General features: G+C 38.4%; 1 protein-coding gene across 1 annotated transcript in view; it reads right to left on the bottom strand.

Moving 5' to 3' along the window:
- Nucleotides 1–23,931, bottom strand: part of LOC124789875 (tyrosine-protein phosphatase 10D-like) — a 361,743-nt gene that overhangs the window by 34,513 nt on the left and 303,299 nt on the right. The window contains 6 exon segments of the mRNA XM_047257389.1: nucleotides 47–215; nucleotides 508–703; nucleotides 3,097–3,207; nucleotides 9,571–9,677; nucleotides 19,077–19,236; nucleotides 22,175–22,291. Of these exon segments, the coding sequence (XP_047113345.1) occupies nucleotides 47–215; nucleotides 508–703; nucleotides 3,097–3,207; nucleotides 9,571–9,677; nucleotides 19,077–19,236; nucleotides 22,175–22,291 (860 nt within the window).

Raw genomic sequence — 23,931 nt, 5'->3', positions numbered from 1 at the left:
AATGGTATACTGGCTGTATCTGCATGAATTAAAACTACTTAGTTACCTTGTTTCAATTATACTGTCAGGTATAGACAAGTTATCATTTCCTCTGCTTTCTGCAGTTTTTCGCTTCGATCTTTTCTGACGACGAAGTGTCCACACTGTTATTGCAAGCAGTAACAATAATATTAAAGGCACAACAGTTCCCACAACAACTGGTGTGTTATCTTGATCTGGAATTTTTAACAAAGCAAAAAGAAAATTTAACACAACTTCTCTTTCAGTGGTACCTTATAAATTAAGGCTTAACAAAATTGTTTCAGAAAATATTAGAAAAGCTCAGTAACGTTATTTGGCTATTTTTATTAATACAGAATCTTTTTTATGTTATGAAACTAATGCCTTCTTATAAGGCTTGAGATTGTAATGAAGTGAATACAAAAACAATGCTAACTTATAACAAACATTCTAATATAAAACTTGCTGCCTCAATAACTACACTAAAAAACAATTATTATGCTATACCTGTCTGTATTGGAAATGAATAGTAAGTATCAGTAAATTTGTCCACATCAGTGAAGGCACGAATCTTCACTTTATACGTGGATCCAGACTTCAATGCACCATTGCAATAGCCCAACTTTCGCATATCACAGCTCTCTGTTCCAATAGTGAAATCTTCAACAGTAGAGTTCTTGAAGGGGTTGTATGGATCTAGAACCTTCAACAAATACCCACTTATTAGTTTACCACTATGACTCTTAACAGGACAAAAAACAACACAAGTTCACACAACACATTATAATTTTAAATGGCGTACAAATAATGCCACACTCCCACAGAGATATTTGTCACATTTAACTTCATTTATGCACATAACTCACATTTCTTGTTTACTAACTACAGCCAGCAAGATTATAAGTATTTAACCTGACACAACAATCATGTTTCTTTCTGACTAATATAATATGAAAATCTCCGCCTGAACAGGCCACGAAGGCCCAACGGTACCAATACACATACATATCAATATATAATACAATATATAAAACAAAAATTCTTATTGGGTCCAGAGTTTGTGTTTTCCAAAGGAAAAACACACCAATGTGAACTTTGCTGGAAGTCAAAACTGGGTAACTTTGTGAAGCACCAGGGTGTAAGACATGTGTTGTCTACCTTAGAAGGCATTTTGGCCAACGCCTCAGATGTTAGGAGTCGTGCCTGTCTGCCACTCAATATCTCCTCTATGTGCTGTGATCCATCCCTTTCATAATAGTGTCTGGATGTAGAGCCAGAATTATGTCTTTTGTAAGCAATGCTCCAAAACATACATACACCAAAGAGGGGGGAGGGGGGGGGGGGGAGAGAGAGAGAGAGAGAGAGAGAGAGAGGGGGGGGGGGGAGAGGGGGGAGAGAGAGAGATTGAGATTTTGGGGAGGGGGGGGGGGTGTTACTGCTGCATGTTCAGACTGAATGAGTCCATGGTGTGTATCTGGAATTTTACATTTAAGGGAAAGAACTGTGATAAAAATATGTTCATTTATTTCAACAATTTTGCAGAACTTTCTGTTTCATCCTTAAAATAAAACACACAAAAAAAATTCTGATATAATTACAGAAGCCCCCCAATAGCCTAGAAGATTGGTTAACTATATCAGTTATTTTTTTTTCAGAAAACAGTGTTCGTAATGCAACTAGTTCGATAATAAGCTCAAGCATTAAATATAAGGTGTACTTTAAGAAATTGTCAAATGGTTAATTAACTCATTACTATAACCGGACTGCAGATGCTGAGGACATTTAATGGCACCAACTACTGTTTGCCACACACTGCTTTATGTGTTACTGGTTGATTTACAAGACACTTAAGTAAGTAGGTGCATTAACTGTGTGACAATGTACACATTTGAAGAGAACACACAAAAGTGAAGTTTTTTTTTTGCAAAATTGTGGAAAGTTTTCAATTTGCATAACCCACAAACTATATCAGTAAGGTTAAGCGCTATTAATGAGTAGTGTTTTTCAAAGGGATCACAATTTTGTTTATGAAAATACACGGCCTACACAACATTATGTGAAGAGTTAGTGCAGTTTGAAAGACTGTTGATGAGATAGACATCACTATAAGATTGTCGCTTGAAATTTTAACTGAAAAATTTATAACGAGTTGCAACAATGCAAATACCATTGACCGAGCCCAGTGAAAATTGGACAGTAAATGCTTGGTTATGTGTAAGAGACAGTTATAACTGTGGACAAAATAATCCTCAATCTTGTATCCCAACAATATACTTGTGCAGGGGGCCATTCCTCATCTGTCGTTTTCTGGAAAAAAAAATATCACACACAATTTGCATCTTAAGTATCCCACTGACTTGGCACCAGAAGCCATTTTGCCTGTCTCCTAAACTCAAAATCACATCAAATTAATGTTGCTTCTTAAGCACAGAAGAGATCTGAAAACTTTAAAAGAAGGGCATTACATGGAACATTCCAACTGTGGAAGATGCACAATGACTGGTATCTAAACAACTAAAAGAATTATTCTGGAAGGATCAGCACCTGAAATGACATTGTGCAACAAAGAAATGTTTATATCATAATACAAAAACTTACATTAGCAGCTGTTGCAAAAATACTGCCAGTATCTACTTTATTAGGTCTTATTCATCACTCTTTATTCAAGCTGTCACTAGATTAATCAATTTTTCTTATTTCAAATTACTGTTGTGATATAACTATGATGTGTAAAATGCTGCATGTGTGGAACATTGATCCGATGTACAACTAAATATTTTTTCTTGCCACTGGTACTGCCCCTATGCTACCTGTTTGCAATGACAGAAGTCAGTTGCTTTATAAGCTACTGGAAGGAATGCTCACTGACTTGAAAGGAAACATCATAATATTAACAGGTCCTGGCATTAGAAATGAATATCTACTTTTCCTTTCTTGTTCAAATATTGTATTGCAATAATGTGACACGGTCTACTTTAACTTTCTGAGTGTTCACTGTTTCAATTAAGAAAAAATAGGGCAACTTACAGAAGTTATGTTCATAACTAGAATTATGAATCCCTTTAGCACAGAAGCTACACTAGTAAACGGATTTACCTGATATGGAGGCCAAACACTGTACGCTTGAACGTCTCTCCAGCTGGGCATCTCCAACCCCGAAGCATTTTTACTGTCATCTTCAGCTACAATAATTGTGTAAGATGTGATCTGAAAGAGAGGAAGATAATATAGATGCTAGAGAAATGGAAATATCAATCCAAACATATAATTATTATACCAACACTTTGCAAGAAATGAGCCAGCTGACATCCAACAATAATCATAAAAGATTGAAATAAAACTGTTACGTATTAATTGGTGGCACTTATTCCCATCAAAGGTGACAAATACTAGCTTACAGCATGAATGGATCATCACTTAATAACCAAAAAAGCTTTTCAAATTCCATGTGATTTCCCCCTTAACCTGTCCTATTTCCAGCCTGGTCCTATAGATAACACAATTTCATACACCCATTTCCCCCTCTTTTGGTAAATTAAGTAATCTACAGTTCTGAATGTTCACATTACTTCTATAGCTGTGTCTGTGTCTGCTACCACTTGAGATATACAACCTTTTTTCGTATCTTTATTTGATTGTAATTTCATTTTTTAGATTATTCTCACTTTAGAAGAATACTAATGGGTTACAGTTAATCTGAAGACACTTTGGTATCCCGGCCCAGCAAATGTGAAAGCCCACCAGACAGCATGGACCTCAATGACTGCCACTAGATGGCACTGTCCTAATCTGCGAGCACTGCTGTCACCGTTGCAGTGTTGATTATGCAGACGTGCCCATCCTGCCACCCCATCATCATTCGAGTGCAGCCACTCAGTCTGTCAGTTGTGATTCCATTGTGTTATTGTATTTGATCTTGCTACTTTGTTCTGGTCCTGGATCTCTAAATCTTAGATTTTCAATCTCAGTTTATTTACTGGACTTGTTATTTCACCCTCCTATGTCCATTGTCTGTCTTTCTCTCATTGTCATCCACTGTTTGTTTACTCTCTGGTGACTCGCTGCTGATGTCCTTGGCCTAGCCTGTCTCCACAGATTCTCGAGTTGTTCCTGATCACTATCATTAGCAATGAACAAAAAGGTTAGCAGTGCCCCATGGACACAAAGTTCATGCAACTTCTGAAACAGCAACAGCTGTTCCCACAGCAGCAGTCACAACAGCAGTTGCAACAACAGATTGAATTGCTCTGTCAGGAAATTCAGCTTTTGCCAGACCACTTGCAGGTTAAAGATGTGGTCACTTCACAGGCGGAGAGCCTCACACCCGTACCCCCGTTTCCACTGTTTAATGACACCAAAGGGTATTGAGACACACATCTGCAGCAGCTGAAACAACACTTGCCACTTTTCAGGTTTGAGATGATGCACTCCAACAGCCACTCTTCCTTTCTTGGGCTTCCCTGGTGATGTTTTTCCTACTAAAGAATTGGTTCCACTCTTAAATATGGTTGTGATCACATTTGAAGAGGTGCGTTTGCTGTGGTCAAATTATTATTTGGACCGATTTCATGTGGCCGCATCACACCACAAGCTCCATTGATACCACAAGCAACCTGGTCGGCTATACCACTCATGGTCACTGATATGAAAGGATTGTCACTGCTGCAATTTCACTTGTATGAACCCATCCTTACAATGTAGACTTTTTGATCTCAGGCATAGTGGTCCAATCGGATCTGGATCTGGAGGTGTGCACTGCAGCCCTCAAACTGGACAATCCTTACTAGGACAGTATTTTGAAAATTACACACTCTTTTTGAGATTTTGCAGGCAACCCCACCTCGAGGTTAGAATTCTCACAAGTCTTTTTCCCAATGGCAGCTTCATGAGTCACTGATTTTGAACACGTCAATGGTCTCTGAAGAGCCTGACATGCCCCACTGGTGTAAGCAGCAGGGTCTTTCATCGTTTCCTGACTGCTGCACTGCACACACACATGTACACTGTCCACATAGCTGGGTGCACTCCACTCATTAGGAGAAAAATGGGCATCTCTGAGCCATCTGTCATCAATCATCAGGACAATTGGTTGCCATTCCCCATATGCATCAAGGGATCGTGCATGAACTTCAGACAGCCGTTTCTCAGGGTGATCTTTCTGCCACTAAACTGTTTATCAATCTCGTGATTTCCACGTGGATACAGGAGCTACCCTTTTCTTGATTAGCCTCCAAACATATGCCAGTCTTAATTCTCCTAACCTGGCCCCACCATCCCCCACATTGGCCATGCACAGTGACAGTTCAATGCCACACTGGTATCAATTCACAATCAACGCTGCATGTGAAATGGTCAAACGGCTGATGACTCTTTTTATTGTCAATAGTCACTCAGCTGGCAACACATTTAGTCTGGATGCCTTCTTGCTGTTTGGATTCTTCATCAATCATGAGGTTCAGGCCATCTCTGGCACAATTCCCTTCCAGGTGCTTGAAGATATCAGTACTGCCTTTGCACCTCTATTCGAACCTGGCCTGGGGTGCATCACAGATTTCCAGGCTCATATCTCCTTGAGCCCAGATGCAGTACCCCATTTCTGCTGGAAACATCCTTTTTCTGTCTCCTTATGAGTGACCATTAAGCAAGAACTCAATCACCTCCACGAAGCCAAGGTTACTGAAGCTGTTACAACCAATGCTTGGGCCACACCCCTAGTGGTGGTCGAGAAACCCAGTGGGTCCCTCCCGCAACGTGGAGATTTCAAATCAACAACCAATGCCCAGGCACAAGTAGAAACCTACCCCATACCACACAGAGAGGACCTTCTTACAAAGCTCGGCAGAGGTGAATATTTTTCTAAGATAGATCTTGGCAATGCATATTTGCAGATCCCACAGGATGAGGAATCACAACATTTTGTGGTCATTAACACTCCCTTTGGCTTATATAAATACAAGAGCTTGCCCTTTGGTAACTCTTCCACTCTGGAAATTTTCCAGAGATATCTGGAACAGTTAACCATGTCCATCCCTGTGTCTACCAATTATCTTGATGATGTGATTATCACGGGCATGACACATCAGGGCCAACTGCACAACCTCTGGACTCTTGTTACTACATTGTGTGATGCGGTACTCGAGCACCGCTTACACAGATGCCAGTTTTTTAAGGAGCAAGTGGGATAACTCAAATACTTGCTCAACAGAGACAGGATGTGCCCCACTGACAGCAATGTTTCTGTTATTGATTCTTTACACTGCCCCCAAAATTTACAGGAGCTTAGGTGGGTTTTTTTTTTTTTTTTTTTTTTTCCCCCCCCCCTCGGAAAAGTGAATTATTACTATAAATTCCTCCCACAAGTGCCCCACATCTGTATCTACTCAACCGGTTGTAAAAGAAGGACGTCCAGTACAGATGGTGAGAAGACCCTGAGCATGCTTTCACACAGCTGAAGTGTCTGCTGTGCTTGGCACTCTGCCCTACTCCCTTTAATCCATCACATTCACTGGTTTTGGGGCAGTTCTGGCACATATGAACGATGACAGTAGTGAGCATGCGATTACCTATGCTTCAAAGACACTGACACCCACTCAAAAGAACTACTCACAAATTGAAAAAGAAGCTTTAGCAATCGTCTTTGCCATTAAGAATTCACATGTTCACCTATTTAGGGCCAAGTTAACCCCCATTATGGACCGTAAAGCTTTGATTGCACTCTTTGGTCCCTGCTCTTGGCTTCCGGAGCAGACGACCCAACAGCTCCAGCACTGGGTGCTTTTACTGAGCTCCTACAATTGTACCATTAAATACTAACCCATGGCAAAATGCCCAAATGTGGATACCCTCTAGTCTTCCCTTGGGGCTCAACCTGGCTGTAGACCAACAGGGGCTTTAAACCAACAGGCTATATCCTTTTTCCACACTGATGTGGAATGACAGCATGCTTTGATAGGGTTTCCCATCACAGCTACTCCTATCACTGCAGACATGTACCACAACCCTGTTTTATGGCACATCATGCACTATTTTCTCCACGGATGGCCAACATTTCGAAGTCCACTGATCCAGAACTCTGGGCCTGGGCTTGCCTGTACCACCATTTGTTGGTCATTTCCATATGTTCTCCTGCTTCATCATCCCATCCACTCGAGGTCTCATGTTTTGCAACTTCTCCACTACGGGCAGTGGGTATGTCACGGCTGAAAGCCCTTGCACGGTGACATGTCTACTGGCCGGGACTTAACAAGGACGTGAAGGCCACGGTGCACACCTGCTCTGGTTGTGCCCGCAACCAGGCTATTCCACCACAGTCTTTCAACCACTGCCCCATCCCACATCACCTCTGGAACTGCATTTAACTGGACTTCGCTGGCCCTATTCTGAGCTCTATGTGGCTCATTGTTGTGTACGTTTATTCTAATTACCCACATGTGGCCAGCATCGTGTACAGCACCACTGACATCACCCTCAATGCCTTCCCCCAGATACTAGCTACTGGAGGGTCTCCCCATACCATCATGCTGGACGATGAGCTCCATTTCACGGTGACAGCTTTCAAACAGTTCTGCACCTCCAATGACATTGAGAACCTGTTTAGTCCACCATTTCACCGTCCTCCAATGGAGAAGTGGAGGGTATGGTGTGAACGTTTAAGCAGCAAATGGTAAAGGTGGCAGGAACTTGTGCAACCACCAATGTGCTCACCTTGTTTCTGATGAGCTGCAGGACCACAGGTGCGAATGACCACAGTCCGGTAGAGCTCCTCCCTCACTCATACAGGGGAAAATCCTCATGCATACTGGCTACAGTGGTTGCTACCCGTGTGCAATGCCTTATGAAGGTGGGCACAATGAGGGGCTTCGAGTATCATCACAAAAATCAACTCCATCTGCACCTACTGACCGCACCACTGTCAGTGGTTCAGTCGGACCCAGAACACCCACCCTTGTCGAACCCCCACTCCTGCACTGGTACAACTTGCACTTCAGGGCACCAGCGGCGACTACCATGAACATGGGTATGGAGGTGGCCATCTCAGTGCTACCTCCACTCCACAGCCATTGTCATCCCTGCTGTTAAGCCCTAGCGCATTGCTAGATGTCCCGGATTTTGGAAGGTGTGGATCTCGATGATGTTGGCTAGATGGCACTGCTCTAATCTGCAAATGCTGCAGGGCCAGTTACACAGATATGCCCATTGTGTCGGCCAATCGACGATCGCGGCTGACCTTTACAGCCAGCAGCACAGCTGCTAAGTAAGTCAGTTGTGTTCCCACTGTACTACCATATTCAACTAGCTACACATTGTTCTTTCGTCCTGAATGCACTATGTCTTAGATATTTGATCTAGGTTTACTTGTTGATTTGTTATTCTACCGTGCCTCTCTGTTGTCTGCTCTTTTCTTTTGTTGTTCATCCCTCTGTTTGCTCTCTGATGGTTCACTGTTGAAGTCTTTGCACAGTCTCTGCAGGTTTTTGGGTCGTTCCTGGTCTTGTTCAATTCTATTCACTATAGAAATGAAAAGGTATAAAAGATGGAAAATATGATAAGAAGATAGATGGAGATGGGAGGATATATAGGCAAAAAGAACAAATCAAAATCAAAAGAGACACGATGCTGTTACAGAGATCAATGAGAGACAACCCATCTGAAAATAAAAAAAGGGAGAAAGGGAGGTTGAGCAATCAAATGCAAAAGAATCATGGGGAAGGCAACAGGCAAGGTGGATGGTAACAGTCAAGTGAGGGCTGATCAACCAATTCTCTTCTCTGTAACATTCAGAAGGGCTGTTTTTAATTTGGGGAAGGGGAGGGGGAGGAAAGGAATGGGGAAAAAGGTAATCCAAACAACCACAATGGTGAAACGTACTTTGTAGCTGCTGTGTCACATGGAATATTCGGCAACAGGATGTTGAGTGTTGTTAATGTACGCATTGGTCTGTTGCCATTCGAAGACACCTTCTCGTCTTCCTCTTCAACATCAACATTAACCACCATCAACACCAACCAAAACAGCAACAATGACAAAAGGTTATTTTTTTAAGTCTATTTTAAATTAATTTTGGGTCTTCTACCTCTAAATATCATGGAAATATTTCTTAAAAGTAAGTAATGCTGTCAGCAACCTGAATGATGTAATGAACAATGCAGTGCTTTGCTAGGAATGGTCCTTTTGGAGATGATATGTTCTTGCCTTCTTCTGACCTTTGAACTGGCATACCTGGCCAGTTATTTGGGTGCTTACAATTTAATGAGGATCCCAAACCAGGTGCCAACTTGGCATTTTTCACACACGGAAATCATTGCAAGATATGAAAGAACTGTTAGAGGCACAGAAAAAAACTTACGTTTGTTTGAGGACTGAACTCACTGAGCTTTCAATTTGTAGCTTGGCACTTACTCACTAGCCACAAAGCCTTACACTTCTTAAATCTACAGCAATACATTCAATATAACAGTAGTTCTAAATCAGAAATTGCCACATTCACTGAAAATTTTTACAAGTGCAGCTCACAAATATGTCCACTATTGTGCTCTTGTATTTCATACAAAATTCAACACATCTACTTACAGCTCCATTTTGTTCCGAAAAATAATTCTTGCGGAAGCGTATCTTGATCGTGGTAGAACTGCGGGACACTTCAGTTGGAAATACCTGAGTGTTTGGCTTGGGTGGAGCTGTAATACAGGAAAGAATAAAAGCAAGATTTACATTTCGACCATCAAAATTTAAAAAAATATAAATGCCATCATACAACAAGAAATCCAGGATGGAATGTAAAAATATTATGAAAAGGATTGTTGCTGCTTTCCATATAACAGAGATGCTGAGTCACAGAAAGGCACAACAAAAAGACTGTCTGAAAGTACTTTCTGACAGTCTTTTTTTTTTTTTTTTTTTTTTTTAGCCTTTCTGTGACTCAGCATCTTTGCTATATGGTGATAGCAACTATCCTTTTCATAATATTGTTACAAATGCAATCATAAACAGTCAAGTCCGACATTAAGACTATGTCTACTATACACCAAGGCAGAAACAGAGTAAAATTCTGTGTAATAAGAGGGAATACAAGTGCTTATATACTAATCCAAAAATTTAAACATTGTAACAAGACACGCTGATACAAATTATAAAAACAAAAGATAACTGTTGTTGAGCTTTGAGTTAAAAAACCAGATTTTTTCAGTCAAAAATGAATGAGAATGGAAATAATGTGACTGACTGATACAAGTAGTAGATAAAAGTAACCTACTTAAGACCCATGAAAAAAGTTTTCTGTCACAAATGCATACAATTTTTATTGGATATAATAGTTCATGTCATGTAGGAAGGTGGCCCAATTTTCAGCCCTCCTGTGCGTCCCCCACCATTAACTGCTTGCGGCCAATAAGATTCATTCTCTCTCTGAGCGGCTATCCGTGAGTTACAAACTCCACTGTGAGACTCTCTCTCCTGCATGCTGCACTCTTGCCATACTTCGCAATAATGCAGTTTAATTCACAGAGCGACCAAACTATTCATTCAGATGCTGATATTGCCTTCTTGTAGCAGTACAGCTGTGAAAGCATATCTGTAAACGTTTTAGTGTGATTTCCAAATGCATGTGTCAGGCGAAGGAAATAAATGTGAAGTTCCACACAAGCAACTTTCATTAAATTGCGTGCTTATGGATTATCGTCTTAATTGTGCGACTGGGTTTATGATTTGCTGTCAGAAAGGTCACAGTATATAGTAATTGATGGAAAATCATCGCGTATAACAGAAGTGATATCTGGCATTTGCAAGGAAGTGTTGTAGGCCTTCTGCTGTTCCCGATCTAATAAACAATTTAGGAGACAATTTGAGCAGCCCTCTTAGACTGTTTACAGATGATGCTGTGATTTACTGTCCTATAAAGTCATCAGATGATTACAACAAATTACAAAATGATTTATACAAGATAGTTGTATGGGGAGAAAAGTGGCAGTTGACTTAAAATAATGAAAAGTCTGAAGCCATCCACATGAGTACTAAAAGGAATCGGCTAAATTTTGATTTAGAGGATGACACGCGCAAATTGAAAGGCTGTTGAATTCAACAAAACACTTGGATTACAATTATGAATAACTTTTAATTGCAACTATCACATAGATAATGTTGTGTGGAAAGCAAACCAAAGACTGAAATTTATTTGTAGCACATTTATAAAATGCAACAGGTCTACTAAAGAGAATACTTACAATATGTTTTTCTGCCCTCTTCTGGAGTATTGCTGTCTGTTGTGGGATCCACAGCACTTAGGATTGATTAAAAAAGTTCACAGAAGGACAGCTTGTTTTGTATTATCATGAAATGGGGAGAGACTATTACGATATGATACGCAAATTTGGGTGGCAATCATCATAAAGGCATTTCTCGTTGTGACAGGACCTTCTCATGAAACTTCAGTCATCAACTTTCTCCTCAGAGTTTGAGAATACTTTGTTGGCACCCACTTACATAAGAAGGAATTATCATTATAATAAAATAAAAGAAATTACAGCTTGCACAGAAAAATTAAAGTGTTCACATTTCCCGCACTGTTCGGGAGTGGAATGGTAGAGAAATAGTTTGAAGGTTGTTCAATGAATCTTCTGCCAGGCACTTAATTGTGAATTGCAGAGTAATCATGTAGATGTAGGCACTTCACAAGCAGATGTGGAGATTTATTCCCTGCATTTATAACTTTTTCAAATCCAAAAGCGAGACTTCTATTTTTGTCATTTTGAAGACTCAAGAAAGAACTGCAGAAGCATGAGTCGACAAGAGAACCGTACAGAGAATAGTAAACAAAAGTGTAGTAGCTGTAGAAATCTTAGGAAAACTTGTTTTTGTGTCATCTGGAAAGTATCGAAATCACAAGATACCTGTAACACAAACAGATGGTTTTGCTGACTATATTTAAAGGTGCTCCGTGTTTAAAACGTATATTAGAAAGAAATACCCGACATCACAAAAGCTTGTTACAATTGTGCCTGAGCAAACTGGCTTCAAAGGCAGTGCTTCGTCAATGCATACAATTTCAAAAGATATTGGTTTCAAAAATGTTAAGAGAGAGTTCTTAATTGAAAGAAGTGACATAAAAGCAGCACAAACCACGTCCCTTAAAAAGATGCATGACACAAGAGGAAGAGGTAGTTCTACAGTGTATTACCTTGTGAAAAATGAGTGAATCAGAATCAGTCTATGAGTACCTGCTGGAGAATAAGTGACGATACTGGGTGTTTTAAAGTTCCAATAGGAAAAGGTTCTTGGGTATTTATTCTGCATGCTGGCTCTTCCTCCAATTTGGTTCCTTAGAGTAAACTCATATGTAGGTGTAAGAAAAAAATAGTAGCGACTACCTTTCAGAAATGAATGCTGTCACTTTCAAGAAGTGGTTCACTTTCAAGAAGTGGTTCTTGCCATACTTCGCTTCAAAGTCAGTCACTGTAATTACCATGCCAGTTATCATTCAGCAGTTACAGAAAAAAGACCACGTATGAGGACCAGTAAAGGGAATATTGAGCTCTGGCTGAAAAATAAAAATATCATGGACAATTAAAAACCAGATTCATGCTGAACTCCTGCATCTTGTTAATCTATAAAAATCACATGACAGAATGTACAAATTCGACTTTCTTGTATGTGAATGCTGTCACGCAGTTTTGTGTTTATCCACACATCACTGTCAGTATAAACTGACATAATTAATTTGCACACAGGTCTCAAGCTACGGGGAGGGGGGCAAACATTCAAGATAACAAACACTGGAATGCCTGTGCATGAAGCAATAGAAAGCATCTCTTTCATCGTGGCCACACTATGTGCCGGCATGCTAAAAGTGTCACAAATATGACTTCGGCAGGGAGGTAAAGATGTATAAAAGCCATGAACTTATCATCCTAAATTTACAATCGGAGGGTTCAGACATGGACTCGGATAGTAGATGGTATTACGATGTAGACTTTGAACCAAAGTAAAGTAACAATCTTTCTTGGTTTTAAAGACTCATGGTTTAAAAATGTTTTTGTCACATAAAAATTGCACACACAGTAAATGACAACTTCCTAGATTTTATTGATTAGGGATATATATCCTATGAAGTATTAAGACTATAGTGTTCAACACATTGCCCAAGGAGAAGTGAGCTTTTTCCAGAGTGTTGTACGCTCTAATTACTCATGAAAAAAACCCGAATGTTTTGACAAGTAAACCCCCATCATTTTCAAGGCACGAACTGGAAAATGCCTTACAATAACTGGGAGAGTTACCTGTCGTGATATCAGTGGTTTTTGATATTATCAGTCAGCACTCCATTGAGTTATTCACAGAAGATGGTTAATTGTTAGCTTGTACAATGGATCATAAACGCGTTCTCACACTGTAACATCGAATGAATTACTTGCAACTCATAATGCCTGTTGACACTGAAAAATATAATAACATACTGACAATTTTTACAATAGTCTTATGCACTAATCTTTGCTATCAGTAATTCTTTTTTACGTATAGTGATTTACATTGAGCTGCAGTGAAACACAGTGCTTTATAAACACTTTAAAAAAATTATACTGGGTACAAGCAGCTGTCAAACAAATATAACGATTTCTGTTTGAGTTTGAAGTTTATTTTGTTCTGTATTACATTTTTACTTATGATGTAGTCCAAATCGCAATAAATGGCAATCACAGTGACCCTTTTCAATGATGTTGTCATTAGACAATTGTCATTTTGATACCTGACATCTTCATATAGCTACATCAGCTGCTCTGATGTCACACAAACAATTGCTATGGAGCAGTGGATACAACCTCAAGAAGGGAAGTAAGATTTCTCTCATGCAGTCGACTGATGGAAATTGGTTTTAAAATGTATTACTCCCTCGTAGATTTGAACTTGTAATATGATGTGCTGATGCCAAAATAACTTGATTGTTGTCCGCAGCAACACAGTTTGGCAACACGGACTTTGTTTGACCACACACTGCCACCACGCAAGTGCAGACCTCATCCCCTCCATGCTTCCCTATCACTCCGCCACTATGAGCGGAAGTGCCGTCCTACGTGTCCAGGCTGTAATAGCGATCACTTCTATTCATTTTTATCAATGTACTTCATTTTAACTTTATAATCTCTTGAGAGACAATACACATTATTACATAACAAACAACTGAAGGTACATGTTGAGTGCTGTCTTTATAAACAACTAAAGATGCCTGTTGAATTTTGATTGTGCCTTTCCAATTCAAATCACATTTGTTATTCTGACCTGATGTATGAACCAATCTTTTGACTATTCAATCTGTTGAATTTTGATTGTGCCTTTCCAATTCACATCACATTTGTTATGTTGACCTGATGTACGAACCAATCTTTTGACAATTCAACCTGTTGAATTTTGATTGTGCCTTTCCAATTCAAATCACATTTGTTATGCTGACCTGATGTATGAATCAATCTTTTGACTATTCAACTGGAATTACATACAATGAAACATTAGAGATACAGGTATGTCATAACCGATGTACTAAATTGCCATAACCTGTGCATACAGAATGTTGGAAAACTTACGGTATTTTAACACAGTATATTTTTATTAACCCTTTGGCTGCTATGGACAAGCTAACCCATCGTGCTCTGCCGCTCCTCAGGTGCTGCAGACATGTGTAAAAGCAGCCTCTGGGTTTTCCTTATGTGCTATTTAAGTGTTTACACATCCTGTTCTGCCATCCGTCTCCCTACTGCAGACAAGTTATTTCCATGCCTCGGTTAACAAGGAAGTTATGCAATCTTTATCATACAACATATGTGCCTCATTGTGCACTGTCATTCGTAAAAGAACTCATTTTGATATCAGGGACTGTTTATGAAATACAATGATTGTTGTGACCATGATTCCCAATGTATATGGACAGAACTGGATGAGCGGCAAGCAAACTTCCACTAGGTAAAAAAACCAGTATCTTGAGGATGAAATGAGATATGTCCTGCTCTCAATTGTAAATAAAATTTCCATATTGTATGTACTTTTCACACACAGCAATGTATGAGATAAAAGCAACAATATGCGAAGTCTACACAATGCTTTTCTACCTCTGCAAACTGTTTAAAATTTTGTGCAATGCTTTACTTAATTTAATACAGCACAGTAACTGTGATTAATAATGAAAAAAGATAGTTTACTAAAAAGTATCTGCCGCAAAAAGTTAACATTATTATACCTATTCTAAACTTAATCTATTTACTGATTTTCTAGAATTTAATAACATAAGCAGAAATAAAAAAGAAATGGTTTAGATTAATTTTTATCTTCACTGGCTACTTTGCTTACTGTCTAAGCCTGTTGTACGATCCTTATCATCACTGGTATCACCACCTTCTTGCTATAAACCTACTAGTATGTTTTTCTTCCTGACACTCCTCCATACTATGTCATCATCTGAACCATCCTTAGCATTGAACGTAAACATTTTTTAAAATCATTTTGTAATAGATCCACATGAGAGTCTTTCTTTGGCAATAAGAATCCACTGGCCCAGAATTGATATTGAGAGTTTCTTTAACTACCCCCCATCCCCCCCCCCCCCCACCCCTCGGAAGGGTCTGCTTGAAGAAGTCACTTATTTAAAGCTGCCGCAACTATACTGAGGAAATGCTGCCAGGAATTATTACCACGCTTGTGTTATTTTCTACTATCAGATCTTTAACCAATCTAACATCATGTCGTTTGTCATTCATCCCTTTTCTTGACATCTAAAGACAAGTTCTGCAGGTAATTTCTTTTTTGTTTCGGTATTGTTTTCCTGCAAAGAATCACATATGGCAGAAGCTTCTTTCCATCTGCTAGAGTATCCAGCAATTCTTGTTACTCTCACATTTCCATCGTCAGAACTACTTACGGTAAGACTTTTAATGCCCTTCATATGCATGGTAACACCTGACAGTACATAAAGAAAAATAAAATAGGGGTTTATTCTTGTCCACATTGGCTAGTAAACAGACAAGCATTTCCATACACTGATTATACAACACCAATATATACGTAGTTTTTAATCAAACACCACGAGAAGTCGCTCAGCTAGTGCTGTTCCGCATTTGTAATGTAAGCCCCACCCTCTTCATCATACTCATGCACCAGCCAGCAGACACTCTGAATTCTGCGATACAAGTAGTTGGAAAATTCCTCTTCTTCTCCAGCACCTTCATTCAGATAATTTCTCAAGTATTTGGCAGGCCTACACTGCACTTTCTTGCACATACTGAACAACCTGTTGCACCAATTCATGAAACCTTCCCTGCTTCAGTCCACTAAAAGTTTTGTGCGTAGAACTGGTGTCCTTTAATTTATGCCACCTACCAACATTCGCATCTGTGACACCAAATTTTCTACCTGCTAAACAGTTGTTTGTATCCTCTGCTTCATGAATTACCATTAACTACAAATTGGCATCATATTGTCTGCATGAACCAGTTGTGAACTTGTACAAGCGCATATCTCAACAGGGTTATAACTGTATCCATTATCGACTGTTACAGTTCTTACAGCACTGATCATACAAGCAAACTAAATGGCAATGATACATTGTTTTCTCAGTACATATAGCAAAATAGGTAGAAACTGTACCATTTTGGGTTAACACTGCAGCCAACCTTGAAAACCATCAGTGATGTTCATCTTTAGCAGTTTATGTTTAATTTGTTGTGCCTTATTTCAAATATTCTTTGTGAACATCTGCAAATAGATTCAGTTTCACTGCATTTTAAACATGGTAACCGATGTACATGGTATACATTCTCATGGTTGGCAGCACAATGGAATTTGCTTCCCACTCATCACTCCCCTCCCCACATTTGTCCGAATGTTTTGCTAAGCTGGTGTCACTGTTCCTCCTCGTACCCTTCCGAATACTTCAAATTAAATTTGTGCATGACCTCAATTGCCAAAGCGTCATCTGTAAATGTGCGATGAACCCTGCATTAAACTGTAACACAAAATAAAAAATTTGACCTCAACAGCAACAGTTTAATCTATGAATGTAAGACACCCCTGTCTTATAATTGGCTAAATATGGTAATTCAGTTGCTTGATTCCTACTTTGTCCCTGGCAGGAAGTGTAAGTGTGGGCTATAAACACAGAAGACAAAATTCTTGTGATTATAGAAGTCAAAGGAGAGAGAGTTCTCAGGTTATAATCAAGTTAGAGATAGGCAATATTAAAAGAAATTGGAGTAAAATTGGTCCACAAAAATCTAAAGCTTTTCAAAAAGATCAGTTTGTTAATTTCATTAGGGGTTAGATGCTTGGAAAAAGAAAAGGTAGATAAGCTTGTTTTCTGATTGAAATATTTAAATAGTTGCATAATTCTGTGGAGTGAGGGAAGGATGTACAGGTTGTTTTTTGATTATACAGGGTGTTCAAAAAAAGGTGTTTAATATAATGAGATGTGGTAGTACTCATCAAAACAAGAAAAATAGTCCAATAAAAATGGGTCCAGAAATGCAAACTTTCTAAGATAAGTCCAATAAACACGGGTCCAAAAATGCATACTTTCTGTGATAAATACATGCTTACAGGAGGTGTTCAGCGTGGGGTCCATTCATGACAATGCACCGCTCTGTCATGTAAGGAATGATGCACCCTTTGAAGTATACCTGGTTGTTGTTTGTACCTGCTGGCACACATCAAAGACATGAGCCTGTAGTACCCGCACACCACTGATTGGCGTGGTGTAGACCAATTCCTTCAAGTGTCCCCATAACCGGAAGTCTAGGGGCCCAGCAGTCCTGAAATGTCTTCTTCAGATGTTCGCAGATATTGTGATGAACATGTGGTGGTGTGCCATCAAAGTGTGTTGGGGCCCCATCATGCATGAACCTCACTTGTATCCATTACTGCAATGGCACAGCCTCCAGCAAGCTATGCAATACATTAATGTGAAAGTCCAGATAGCGCACACCAGTTAACCTTTGTGATAGCATGTATGGGCCTATTAATCTATCGCCATGTGTGCCTGTCCGTATGCTGACTGAGAATTGGTGTTGATGGCCTCTTTCCTGAATGCTTGAGGATTTACATCAGCCCATACATGCTGGTTGTGGAAATTCACACCACCAGCTCTTGTGAATGCTGCCTCATCAGTAAATAAAAACTTGGATGTGAACAGTGGATCTGCAGCACACTTCCGCAACAGCCATCGACAGAACTGCCAACTGCCATGACAATACTGTGGCCTTGGGCCTAAACGTGCTGTAGATGATATGGCTACAGTAACTGTTCAAGAAGTACCCTCCCAGACACTACAGTGAGGCACATCTTCTCCTGCTGCTAATTGTCGCATACTGGTCCCAGGGGTTTCTTCCACTGCAACTAACATATGCTCCTCTATGCCAGGTGTGCAGACTGTGTGGGGCCTTCCACTGCCAGTCTTCCAAGGTGCAATGGTACCTACGTCCCTCAGACACTGGAAAATCTGTCAAACAGCTTATCAGCAGGCACTCTGCACTGAAGATATTTTTCAGCATAGTGGGCATGGGCTCGCAAGCTATGTCCATTTGCTAAACTTAAGCAAAATATCATACCCACCATTTCACTTGTCAAGTAGTAGGCTTTCATTTCCAAGTGGTGGATGAGAGAAGATGTAAATGTATTGTACCATTGGTACAGACAAACACCACAATAACAGTAAACACAAAATTGAACTTGTGTTTGGGAGAAGATAAAACACCACGATACATACCCAGGGTTGACAGTACTGTACAACAGGGCACACGAATACAATGAAAACTAATGTAACCTACAACACGACTTGAACCATGCAACTGACTGCAGAGCACCTAATGGTACATAGAGCACTGTGAGCAAGTCATCATGATACCATGCTGACACATTTGGTGAAGCACCAAAGCAATGACTGTACTAATATCCACAACCAAGCATCACACAGCCCTTCCTATAAACAAGTGCTGATCTTGGAAAGTGTGCATTTCTGCACCAATGCTTATTGGTCTTATTTTTCTTGTTTCAATGAGTTCAGTCACCTCTCAAAGTATTCAACACTTTGTTATATAACAACTCACCAAATATAGGCATTTTAGCTTTCCACTTCGCTTCAGGTCCATAACCGACTTTGGTTTCTGCCTGTATTTTGAAGATGTATGTCTTTCCAGGTATCAGAGTCCTTATAGTACCACTAAACTCAGTTGGTAAGAAATCTCGGCTTTGTGTATGTGTAGAAAGCTGGAAAAAAAACAGAAAGAAGATGAATTGTCATATCTTAAAACAATAAAGTTTGAGTTTTTTAACAATACTCTAAAGCAAATTCCAATGCATTGCCATTTCACATGTTACTGACGCTCCAGGAAAATAACTACTGTGTTCTTCTATAGCTACCGTAAAATAATATCTGCAGTCAATATACATATGAAAAAAATTAACACATTCGTGGAAAATTAATAACTTCTTGGACTTAATCATCAGGATCTCTAAAAAATCAAATACATCCAATTATTTAGAAATAAGAGGATATTTAAAGGTACTTATTGCTATGTTAATTCATGTTTGAATTACAAATTCTACTCCATCAAAGATTAACGTCTTGATGATATTTAGGGGCACCTGTTAAACTGTGATGTTATAGTATTAATAAATAAAAGAACCAAATTCGCAGTTTTTGTGTACATGACAACTAGTGTGTTGCACTTTTAAATGATAGCATTATTGCATCCTTCATAAAAGTAAAGCCAAAGCCTGCTAATAATTTATTTTGGATTCATATTTCTTACTCACATTAAATGCAAGTTTCTGCCTATCACTCTACCAACTATTCTCATGTGAACTGGACATTAAAAAGGAAAATCAAAAAGAACTGAAAAATCAAAAATTAAAAAGAACTGAAAAATCAAAATGGGGTTTTCACCCTTGAGTGGGCACGCCATTTTTCATAACACAAGGAAAATAATAAAGGAATAGGTATGGGCACACAATTGTGGAACAACAAAGAAATGGTTCAAAACAATATTATTTGTGGCTAACCAAACAACAGAAATTCCAGGATGGAATGTAACTCCTAACACTCATAATGTAATTCTATAATATTATTATTATTTGTGGTTGGCGCACATTATACATAGGCTTGCTCAATCGAGGGTTAAGTTTACAATAAACAGAGAAATCCATTGCGAGATGCTAATGAACATTTCAAAAAGAAACTGAAAGAGAAAGAATGTGTTACTTTTTTTCCAAAGGAACAATTGTTTTGCAAAAGAAGAAGGCCATTTGACACAACATGTTATGGTGTTACTTAATTTACAATTTTTCTCATGTATTGCAAAATTAAAATGAGTAATAGAAAATATAGAAAGTAGACTAAGACAGTGAGATATATAAACATGTTTGAAAGTAACAATGTGCAGATTATGACTAAATAAAATTGTAGGCAGTAGTAGATTTGATTTTAAAAGCTGCTAACATAACTTGAACTTCAAACACATGGAATAACCAGAACTAGCTTGATGTAGAAAGAAATCGACATAAAAGCTAACCTAAATAGTTACTCATCTACATCTAAATGATGCAATTCACTGGTAAGTGCATGGCAGAGGGTTCACTGAACCACTTTTGCACTATCTCTCTACTGTTCCAGTCTCGAACAGTGAGCGAGGAAAACAAACACTTAAGTCTTTCTGAGTGAGTTCTGATTTCTCTTATTTTTTTATGATGATCATTTCTCCCTATGTTGATGGGCATCAACAGAATATTTACACATTCAAATGAGAAAATTGGTGGTTGAAATTTTATAATAAGATATTGCCACAACAAAAAAATTTTGTTTTAATGATTGCCATTCCGACTCGAATATAACATCCATGACACACTCTCTCCTATTTCACGATAGTACAAAATGAGCTATTATTCTTTGAACTTTTTTTATGTCATCCATCAAACCTATGTGGTAAAGACCCTGTAGCACAGGATGGTCAGGTCTCTTTAGTGGATCTGTTGCATCTTCTAAGTCTTCTGCCAATAAAACAAAGTCTTGGGTTTGGTTCCCCACAACATTATCTATCTGATTGTTCCAACTTAAGTAGTTTGTGATTATAATCCCTAGGTATTTATTTGAATTGACACCCTTTCATTTGTGTAATTTATTGCGTAACAAAAATTTAACAGATTCCTTTTAGTACTCACATGAATGCTCTGACACTTTTCATTACTTGGGCCAATTCTTGCTTTTTGCTCTATACAGATATTTTGTCTAAATCATGTTGAAATTGGTTCTGATCTAACTACAAAGGGTTTCATTGGCATACTTTTATGTAACTAGAGCATATCCCCATATGAATGATGAACACATATTTAAAGACCACAGATAAAAGTGTTTTGGAGTTAATGGATAGTGTGTCACATGAAAATTTTCACGCCTAACATCCCTCAGGTTAATATTTTGTTTACACTGTAATGGAGGCAATGTCGTAGTTAGCTGTTAAGGAGCCATATATGGAGTGACATTTTGGGTGCACCATGTACTGGGAAAACAATAAAGTGCTTTGCGGAGGGTGGAAGTAAGTTCTGACAGTGTCTTAATAGTATTTCTAGGGACAAATATGAGCCTGAAATTAGGAAACACGTGTATTAATAATGTAATGGAATGAATGCGAACTTCAAACTTCCCAGAAGATGTAAACTAGTTGAAGCAAGTGGCTGAGTTTCACAGGATGCTTAACTTTACTGCAGCATATGGTGGAATGTGAAGAGATCAGTAATGTATAAAAATCTGATTGATGTAACAGCCTGGTAATGTGAGGAAAGAGCGAAGAGAGGGTCCCAAGAAATGCATAAAAATGAAATGGGACGTAGGTAAGTAGATATTAAGAGGATGGAAAATAAAACTGGCTGTGGCCTTTTCCAAGTAATCAGCCAAGCCCTGATTGCTTTAGTGAAAACAAGGGAACCCTAAATCTAGATCACCAGATGAAGAGTTGAACATCACTCCTGCTTTAATGATTGTGTCCTAAGTCCTTCTGCAGGTCATCAAGAAATTTATCCTATATTCACAATTTAAATACATTGCTTAACTGCAAAACATTTTTCAGAGTTACATGCCATCAAACACTGCTAATCTAAGATCTAGACTTTTTTGTATAGGAAAAAACAGTACTTTGAATTTTCAACATACCTCAAGTCCATACGTTATTGTAAACTTTTTTATAACTCCATTCTGTGCATCACCTGGAAGCATCCAAGTGAAGGTAATGTAGCTTGGTTGAACTTCTGTGGGATGAAAATTTTCAACCTGAAACATTCATGTTTCTATATAGCAATGACGACTCCCTTAAGAATGTGGATACATTTATGTTTATAAAAAGCTCTAAGAGAAAGTAACTGCCAAAACACAGATGTATTTAATACTCATACTGAGGTGTACAAATGTACTAATTTAGTTTGAATTACATCAACATAAGGTAAGGTGAATTACATCATCATTACACCTACAACCAATGGTTTATTCACAAACAATACCAAAATCTTGTGCAGATGCACTACGCACAGTCTTGAGTCACATTCATAATCAGTTTTCCAATGTATTTTCTGACAAAGCAAAACATGCATGTGAATTAAATTTCCTCACGAGCAGAGAGAAGTTGTATGTTCCATGTTTCACTCATTATTTTATTAGCATTGTGTTAATTATCTTCTGCACTGTACTGTACTGTTATTGGGTAACATTTCTTTATTTTGTATTCCTTATATTCTATATACTTTGTAATTATATTTGAATTTATATTTGTAAAATGTATTTTTTTTACTTCTCCTACATCCTAGTGAATCATGCTGTAACTGGATATATCTCCAGTTACAGACCTGTATCACTGTCCAATTGGTTTTCAACATTTTTAAAAAGATGGTTTAAGAAACAATGTACACCAATCACACAGATAAATGTGACCTTTCAAGTTATACTCAGTCTTACTGATTGGCTTTTACAAACTGGATAGAAAAAACAATACCCTGTGTAATGAATTATGGTTTTAAAAAGTCCCAGTAGGTTCTCGTGTTAACCTGCTAAGTATTAAATCTTAATCTTTATCATATTGAGCACTACATCTGAAATTAATTTTAATGATTAATGAAAATCACTTCAGCTGTATTATTACACATTTATTATGCTACAAGTGGTTTCATTCTGAGAACACCTGCAAGTTGTCTGCAGTCAAACAAGACAAGAAATTAGGCTAAAGTTGCAGTATCTTAACAAATAAGGTACAAACAACTCATATTGACAACTGTTATATGCCAAATCCTCACTGAGTTGTGCTAAAGTCATGATATAAATGGTTTGGTTGTCATACGTAATTTTAAAGACCAAATCTAGGAACAACTGTTACAAATTTTCTGTTGTATGGTGGCAGGCATGGCATGCTGCATACAGCAAACTGTCCAGACAGGGCCACTCCATAACAGAAGTAAACATGTATATTACAAAGGTAAACATGTAAACGTAATACTTGGCCTCTGCCAAGTGCCATGAACAGTTGTATGATCATAGCTGTTACAAACAATGCCAAAACTATATGTACAAAACCGATATTAAAGAGTAAAAAATGACTACATTATTAATCACAGCAATTGAAAAATAATTGCTTTATTATAATTACAGTCTTGGGTCACAGTGTTTATTTGTAATCAGGTAATTAATTTTGGTTAGTAATCATTATCTTGAAAAAATAGATACGAACAAAGGTTAGCAAGGCAATTATGAACAATAAAAAGGAAACAGGTGTCAGTGTTTGCATAAAACTGCATCATCATTACAGAGGTATGGCAGTAAGTGAATAGGGCAAAATACACTTGCAAAGTAACTATGTGAAATATACCAGGAAAAGTAATTGCGATTTCACAGAATGATCAAAAGTTATGAATAATATAGTTACA

Source organism: Schistocerca piceifrons, chromosome 3 (genome assembly GCF_021461385.2).
Source record: "Schistocerca piceifrons isolate TAMUIC-IGC-003096 chromosome 3, iqSchPice1.1, whole genome shotgun sequence".
NCBI lineage: Eukaryota > Metazoa > Arthropoda > Insecta > Orthoptera > Acrididae > Schistocerca > Schistocerca piceifrons.
This window is presented reverse-complemented; position numbering and strand designations above follow the sequence as displayed.